The following is an 8,932-nucleotide window of genomic DNA, read 5'->3' as shown; positions in this document are numbered from 1 at the left end:
AAGGATGTGTACTGATGAAGCAGCTGTAGTACAGGAAGAGTAGGTAGAATAAAAGCACAAAAATGCAAGGATAAAGCCTGTTGCTTTTTTGTTCCCACTTCCAAGAAACACCAAGTGCCCATCAGGATACACAGGAATCCTAGGTCTGAAGGAAAAACCATGAGGATAAGCTTCTACAGGACTCCAAGCCTTGCAATTTTCAGAAACAACACAGCTCAGCAGCAGAAGACTAAGTAAAATCGACTAAAATCCATCTAAGTTTCTCATTCATGCATCAAAATAGCCACACAGATCTGTGCTTGGAGATGCTTCTGCTATAAAAATAGCAACACTTCGCTAAATCTAGTACTGGTCTTGGTCAGGCTGGCACTGAAGACATGTTTCAGTTTCTGGTGGTAGAATTGTCATACAGCCAGCCCCATGGATTGATATAGTTACCGCATGTGGAGGCTACAGATGCAGCCAGTCACCTGTCCCCTCAGCAGTTAAGAGCTATTTTGAAAGCACTGACCTACATTTTGAAGAGCATAATGAGGAATTCCCTTTTGAGAGCAGCTGGACCTTCTGGGTCAAATTACAGCATTTAGTTAAGGAAGCCATTGCTTTAAGACCTTGGTGGTTGACATGACATTTACAGGAAATGAGAAATATAAGGCAAGCAAGAAAGAGAGAAAATAAAGTAACTACAGTGTGATTTTGTTGCATCTTTATTTGTGAACAATACGTAGGTTATTAAATATATTTAGAAATAAATATTGTGTGAAATTTAATTTTATGACGGGGGAAAAAAAGGATTAAAAACCTTAGGAGGCATGAAGCCTACCAAAACTTCTACAAACAGGTGCTTCCATGGAAACATACCTGATAGAATAAACAAATAAAGACCTAAGTTCCTAGTTCTATCTTTGAGTAGCTCAGAAGTCTATTCACTACCCTAGACTATTTATAAGCCTCAGTATTTAATTTTTATTTTTACTTATGTTTCTTACAAGCTCGTATCAGAATCAACAAGAACTAATAAAGGAGAGAGTCTTCTGTTTCCATATTTAAAAACAGAAGTTATTTATGCTAAATGGATTTAACTGACTTCAAGCAGCCAACATGTAACCACCCATGACTTAATAAAAATAGCTATCATTAAAAAAAGTCCAACCTCCCTAAAGAGATACCTAACTATGGTAGAATGAAAATCACTAATACTTACACACAGAAGTAGCAGCAGAAATCAACCTTGTATTTGAAACAACACCAAACTCCTGAAGAAAAAGAAGGTTAAATGATGTGAACCACCAGAAATACTGCTTATCCACACTATTATTAAATTAAAATAGCCTCTTACTAAATTGGGCTTCTTTATGCAGTATTTCATTTTTCCCCACCCTTTTTTTTTTAATTAAAGTAAGCAGAGTAAATTACATAATCTAGGTAAAGTTTTTTCCATTTATTACTTTGTTGTTTGAGTTATAAAGAATGAAGAATAGTAAACGTATATGAAAGGTACTACAGCCACAGTACCTGAAGATTAGTTTGCTAACAACCTACACATAAAACAGTCAAAAGAGCTTCAATAAGGTGTGCTGGTTTTAGCCTAATTGGAAAGAAAATCACGTTTATAAAGGTGTCGTTAACTAACTTTTCTATGTTTCCATGAAGCCTTGGGTTCTCCACTGAGGCAGATAGCAAGTCAAAAATTTCTACTTAGAACTTCCTTTTGGAAATGCACATACCAGAATCATTACCGCTACATCTGCCTTCTGAAGATGCAGAAGCCTTAGCATCAGGAAGGCTGCAATGCCTTCTAATAGTTGCTGTAATACAGAGTGTAAGTGGACAGATTTTCCTTACGCAAGTAGACTTCATCAAAGGCTTAATCAACACGTTGATAAAAAAAAATACTTTCCCCAATGTTCTGTCTTTCTCCTTTCATTTGAGACAAAGGAAGAGACTTTCAAACACTGGAAGGTATCAGAGCTTTTGTACAGATAACAGTCTCACACATAAACATCAGTTCAGTAGGACCACTTCAAGGTATTTGGGTTCCTCCTGTAAAATTCGTATGTGCTAATATAGCACAGATTTGCCAATATGATTTTTTTATTTTTTTTTTCCATTATGCAGACCCTCCTCAAATTGCTGAAAAGCTTCTCCCATTTCTTAGAAAACTAGAACAGGGCCTAGATGATGCTAACTTTTAGCCACCCTCAAAGTGGACCTTCATCTCCATTGGTGGAGGACTCAGGCTTTCTCACCACTATCCCTAACGGACCGGTTCTTTCTCAAACACAGCACGTGAGCTACAACATGCTTTTAATTCAAGTAATGAAAGTGTGGTAAACTCTGAAGATCCCTCACTATAAGAAAAGGAAAAGATAATTAGGAAAAAAAAAATCAAATTTGTTTTAAAATTTGAATAAGCATAAGAAGGAAAACCACACGAGAAAGGAGACTCAAGCAAAAACTGCACAATTTAAGATACACTGTACATAAATATGTAAGCACTGACAGCAAAACACACATTTAAAGTAATCTTCCCAATTTCCAAAGGCTCTTTAGGGTTAGTAATTCAGACAAAAATGTGAAAGATCAAATATTAAATAAAATGTTTGAAGGCCTTCTGTCTCCTTTTCTTAAATTGCGATAGAAATCCATACAAAAAATACCCAGAAGGTTTAACCCCCACAGCATGAAGAATGACAAAAAATTCTGCAAGTCCTGAATGTTTTTTCCACTCTCATACATCACATAATTTCACATTAAAAAATTGTAATACTTCATACCTCTACTTTGGATGCCAAAAACACACACGTAGGAGCCATTAATACTGGATCTATACTTTTTAGGGAATATCTGAAATGTTACAACAAAATTATAATATGTTGTTTCACACACGTAGAACGATTAATCTATTAAGAGCACCACACTTCCTTTTGAAATCTTAAGTTAACTTTTACTAGCATAAAAGCTTTACACCATCCAGAAAACAAAAGTGGCACTATTTTTTAATACAAAATTTAAAAGGGCTACCAAAATGTGCCTGACATGTTTCATTCCTGTACCATCATAATAAACAGTCCTACCTGGCATAGAATCTCTTGAAGTAGACTGTAGCAGTGGCAATAACTTGTTGTCTTAATTTAAGATGTTCACCTAAAGCCTGGATAACTTAAAAGAAAAAAAAAGCTTGAGTTGTGTTTTTACAAAAAATTCGACACCAAACAGCAAAGGATTTCAAAACACGGATAGTACTGAGGATTCTAAGAAGCAGCAACACAGCCTTCTCCTTGTGTTCCGATACACTGCTCGGGTGAGACGATATGTTGCTGCAAACCTACAGACCTGCAGGTGAAGAAGTACTACCACATCGTGAAGCTTGTGGACACCTTTAAAAAAAGGAAAAGTGACTTGACTTCATCGTATACAAAGTGAGCATGAATTTTAAGTAGATGGCAATGCAAATCTAAAAGGGTAAAATATTGAGTATTCCATTTCATAGCAAAAGAAATCCAAATACTTGAAACGTAAGTCTGTGGCTTTTCAGGGCTATGCGAAATGGATGTGTTTTTCAAACAACTAAAGCTGCCAACACAAACATGGTCATTAAATTTGGCAGAGGCAGCAGGTGTTAAAGAAATGACATATTTAGTCTAGGGAGAGGGGGTGGGAGACCAGAGGACGCAGTCAGCTGCTCCATCATAGTGGTCCTCTGCCAGTTGGCCAAGAAACAATCCTGGTGTCATCTGTGCAGGTAGCTCTTGTTTGGCCTCCCAGGCAAAGGAAAGGTGCCAAGCAAATTAGATGCATCAAGCTGGGATTAAGAGCTGGGGCTGGATATAGAGAATGACAGAGAGAAACACAGACAAACACAAGGTTGTTACTTGTTATTTTTCCCATATTTTTTCATAGCCATTACTCTGAGAAAGACTTGGCTGTGTGAAGACTCTTGTTGTCCTCCCTCACCAGAAACGTCCAAAAAAAAAAAATCTTTGAATATACACTTAAGTACAAGTAATATACAAGTATACAAGTGTATATGCAAGCATCGAGGAAGCAACCACTGATGGAAAAAGCAACAATTCCATTATCAATAAACACTACAGATAGTCTCCCCTTAAGTATACAAAAACTCCTAGAAGTCCTTTCCCACCCCCCCCACTCGTTTCCTCCTTGGGAATATCCTGGTACACACTGTGCTCTCATTTAATGAGCACTGCAGAAATTTAAAACATGCAAATACTGAGAACATTGTTGGCTAGAAAATGGACCAATGTAGGAGAAGAACCACCCTGACTAACACTGACTATTGGCAACATAGTTTGGTTTTTTTGTTGTTGTTGTTGTTTTGTGGTTTTTTTTTTAACACAAAAATTAATTTGTTACCCACCATAATTACTCAAAGCCACTTAAGTCCCTTTCATTGTCATATCACTCTTCTCCTAAAAATAAAGAATGCCAAATTGAGACTAGCTTGCCACTGACAGTAGGACTCACAAGCAACACTGCAGAAAGGAGGTTAAGTCCGCTATGGAATGCCTGTACAAATATTAAAATACTTATCAGCGTATCCTGGGAGGTCTTAAAGGATTTTTCACTTGGATTTGACCACGGGGCTACAAAGCTGTCCTACTACTAGGGCATCAGAATAATCCAAATATTAAGCTAAACAGAATTCTCCAAATATGTTTCTTGTTCCCATGGGATTTTCAGGAGCAGTTAGGCCATCTGCTGTCAGAGAAAAATCAAGTGAGGCTTAGGGAAAAAAAATGGACAAAAGCCTAGAGAGATTAAATGAAATGGAAGCTTCTATATGCCAGGAAAAATTCCAGTACTTGTAATAAATTTTTAAGAAAAAAAAAAAGCCATCGGATTATTTATTCCCTCATGTTTACCAAATACATAGTTTCAGGGGTTTTATTTGTTTGGTTTTTAAAAAAAAAATGTTGGTTTCAATTCAAAAGTCTTGAGTAGCCCATAATGCAAACATTACAGCTTCTGCACCAAACCAGAAAGAGAAATCATTTAATAGGCTTTTCTTCCAAAAACTCAATTAAAACTCTGTGATCTAAAGAAAGAAGTCAACATTAATTTCTCATGTTTGAATTGACTTAGAAGATGATAGTTTTCCCTTTCTATAGCTCTAATGGCCACACAATCAGTTACTGATCTACAGCAACTGTTTTCAAATGGGGAGGCAGCAGGAAATTATCCCTTCAGGTAATTTTCAGGTTGCTTTGGGAAACAACCATCTCCTGAAGCAGAATCAACATATCACAGCCAAGACTCACAGCCATATCAAGATAATGCAGAATGGGAGAGAGGCTCAGTATATCTAAAATAGGGTCCCCAATTCAGAAACAGGTGAAGAAACACAACACACACTGAGAGCTCAAATATGGCAACTGCTGTATGAGTTTCTATCAGCATAGTACACCCCCAGACTGTCCTCTCCATGAAAGTATGCCTCTTGGTCACAGAAGGGGCAACAGTTTAGCATCACCAGTGCCCCTAGGGCATGCCATGTTCATACATACAGGCATGCACAGGGCAGGCAGCAGCAAAGCCTTCTTCCAGCTAGCATGGGTCAGGATCCTTCCTTTAGAGAAGGCAAGAGCAGCGAAGGAAAAAGATTCTGAGAACCACAAATGATTCAACTTATCTATGAGGGCTGCTTCTCCTATTTTATTACATTGGCCCATGATATCTAAGGTAGATATTAGTGATATACCACAGGTTGAACCTTTCCAACAATATTCTGTTACGTGTTGTTGCCATGTGACAGATGGCAGCAGAGAGGCAGTCTGACACAATGGCATCTGACGTGGAAGTGCGTATGAAGCAAAGGTGTGGAACTGAATTCCTCCATGAAGAAAAAATGGCACCCACTGACATTCACTGACACTTGCTGAACATTTATGGAGAACAAATGTTGGATGTGAGCACAGCGTGGCAGTGGCTGGTGCACTTCATCAGTGACATGCAGGATGTACTACTTGATCTAACAGCTGGCAGCCCTACCCCAGCAGGAGGTTGGGAACTAGATGATATCTGAAGTCCCTTCCAAACCAAGCCATTCTATGATTCTACGACCAGCCACGTTCCAGACTGCCTTGTACGGCTGTCACACCACAAAATGAAAAGCATCTCTACCAGCACACTTGCATTAACTGACAGATTACAAAGAGGGAATGGTGTACAAAGCTGAATATTGGCTTCAAGGCACTGGAAGCAACGGTGCAATATCACAAAATTAGCACCAGGTAGACCCCACAAATGCTCTCACACAAGAGCAGAAAGAGCACATTATGCAAGTTTGTTAGGACGTACTGAATCAATATGAGGCTGAGGGTGACCATCTCCCAGACTGCGTCATTACTGGTAACAAGATGTGGTGTCACCACTACAAGCCACAGTCAACAAGGAAGTCCATGGAATAGTGACTGTAACAACCAAAAAGATCAACATGATGAAAAGGTGTTACAAAGAAAAAGTGCTCACCTATCTCTGAAGATCTAAGCTCACAAAGGAAACTCCACAAGGGAGCAATCTCCAACCAGAAGTCCTTCCACAGTAGCAGTCAGCCCTTAAATGAGGTCTAAGAGAGGTGCAGCCAGGCTCCACCCCTTCTGGTCACACAGCTGAACTGCCTTCACCTGTCCGCCCAGGGCTGACCAGTCCTTTCCCCAGGTGCTCAATCAGTGGTTCAGGCCATGACTCAGCAGTTACCATGCAGTGACATATGAATTCCCCATCAAAGTTCAAGATACAGTGCCAATGGGTAAAGAGATGTGCACTGTCTTTTGGGATAGGAAAAGGGTAATCTTCATGGATTTCCTGCAGAAACCATCACCTTTGACTGCTATGTTGTGATGCTACCTAAGCTGAAGGCTCAAACTTCCATAGTCAGGACAAAGAAATCAATTTTTTTCTTGCAACATGATAATGCTAGGTCCCATACCAGTTTTATGGAGTTTTATCTTGACTGGACGGTCCTACAACAGTCACTATATAGTCCAGATTTCGTAGCTTCTAATTTCCACCTGTTCAAATGGATGAAAGATGGACTGCATGGGCAACATTTTCCTTAGCAACAATGCCATCATAGCAGCTGTGAAACAGTGGGTCATCCTGCTGGTGCAGATTTTTACAAGTGTGACAATCCAGCTTTGGTTGATCCCTGGTGAAAATGCATAACTAATAGTGGTGACTATTGAAAAACAGTGTTTTGTAGCTGAGAATTTGCTCTATCAAATAGGGTTATTGTGCTCTTGGTATCTATTGTAGTGTCCGTGGAAATAAATAGGAGATATCACTTTCAGAGTGACCTATGCAGTTTGTAAGTGTTTACTCGGGAAAATCACTGAAGCTGAACATAAAAAAGGGCACATTCCATAATTAATGATAGTGAAAATTAACACAAATACAGTTTTAAAAATATCAGTATCCTATTCCTTCTTTTTGCATTAGGAAGCTATGAAACTGTTTTAACCTCAAGGAACATCAAGAATTGATCAAACTGATAAATCACTGTTTGCTTGACTTTCTGATGCTATATAAGCAATAATGAAAATATATCAACAGAAATCAGATTTGGAGCATACCCAATTATTGCAGAAACCATTAACCTAAGAAAGAGGCTGGGCTAAGTGTCTTTCCAAGTTACAATTCAGTATATAGGTAAGTTCTTCCAGTAGCTCTGGCAAAGTCATTTAACTTTTCTGTCTAAAGTATGCCTGACTAGATAGCTGAAAAGATAAACGTTCTGCACTTCCTATGTACAGCTATGAAAAGTGTTCAAATAGCTGTTTGCAAGCAAACTAGTGCTTTGCAATATCCTTCTCCTAAGGAGATTTTTTTTCTTTCTTAAATGTCAGACAATTGCATAGGAAAGAGTTTGTCTGTGTAACCTGATAAACTACAATACAGCTATTCATAGGGTTAAATGCTTTGCAGGACCATGTCTTAGATAACTTCATAGACAAGCCTCAAACTCTTTAGGAGAACAGGCTGCAGACAACACTGTGCAATTTGAGAGCCACCCACTACTGAGGAATCAGCCACATGGGCCAAAACATGGGCTACTGTGCAGGTTTCAAAGAGTATAAGTGAACACAACAAGATTGCAAGCTTTGTTTTTTAACAGGACTGCACACATTGGCTAAAATACTTACTACATAACCCCCCCAGAAGATCACAGCTTGACTATTACTGTTCATCAACAACCTTTAATATGCTAGCTTAGCAGCTTCCCCTTTCTTCTCTTAGTTGTTGTTTTGTTTTTTTTTTTATAAAGTCCTGAAAATCAGAACTGTACTGTGTTTTGCCCTACGACAAGTTAACATATTACATATGCAGCCAAGTTATATGTAATTCCTCCTGAGCTAACAGAGTTAACTGAACAAGAAATGCTGTAGGCATTCCAAGCCTTTGTTAAAACACATTGTGAAAGTATATGCAATGTAGTAAAGAAAACCACATCCTCTAAGCCACTTACATCTGGACATAGCAGATACTATACAATAATATGGCACAAATAAAAGTAAAACAATTTTACCATTAGTAAAAAATATTTGTAGCTTCCAATATTCTTCTTCAGTCAGAAATTTCAAGTCTTTTTGGCGTTCCTTCAATAGATCTTGTTTATCCAAAATCCATTGTAAACTGAAGGGAAGGAAAATAACTTCAGTAACTCTTTATCAATGCTACACTGCCTCCCGCACCGACAGACTACAGCTGGGGGCTAAGGCCCAGTGACCTTTAGCCAAGCCGCGGACAAACTCCACAAGCAAATAATCCCTAGGGGTTTACAGGTTAGGCATCTGCAAAAACACCAGCACGGACTGAGATCAGCCTTTAGTTTTAGAGAATCAAACCGACTGCAGAGAAGTTGTGCACTGCTGATTACTTGCAAGCTTTATGCTATATTTAGTCCACCCCA

The 8,932-nt window shown here is 38.6% G+C and overlaps 2 protein-coding genes across 2 annotated transcripts in view; one reads left to right on the top strand and one right to left on the bottom strand.

Annotated features, from left to right (window-relative positions):
* Positions 1–280: 280 nt before the first annotated feature.
* On the bottom strand, positions 281–8,687 carry LOC104909881 (cyclin-C-like; the record flags this gene model as incomplete). The annotated part of the gene is made up of 4 exons (XM_031552234.1): positions 281–1,256; positions 2,778–2,847; positions 3,078–3,162; positions 8,549–8,687. Coding segments are annotated over 4 exons (357 nt in total), but the record flags the coding sequence as incomplete, so codon positions are not given.
* A 6-nt stretch (positions 8,688–8,693) lies between these two features.
* Positions 8,694–8,932, top strand: part of TSTD3 (thiosulfate sulfurtransferase like domain containing 3) — a 3,228-nt gene continuing 2,989 nt past the window's right edge. Inside the window, exon 1 of the mRNA XM_031552233.1 lies at positions 8,694–8,726. Within this exon, the coding sequence (XP_031408093.1) occupies positions 8,694–8,726 (33 nt within the window). The remainder of the gene's footprint in view (positions 8,727–8,932) is intronic.

This window comes from Meleagris gallopavo, chromosome 2 (genome assembly GCF_000146605.3).
Source record: "Meleagris gallopavo isolate NT-WF06-2002-E0010 breed Aviagen turkey brand Nicholas breeding stock chromosome 2, Turkey_5.1, whole genome shotgun sequence".
Lineage (NCBI taxonomy): Eukaryota > Metazoa > Chordata > Aves > Galliformes > Phasianidae > Meleagris > Meleagris gallopavo.
Note: the sequence above shows the minus strand (reverse complement) of the source record. Positions and strands in the feature narration are given on the sequence as shown.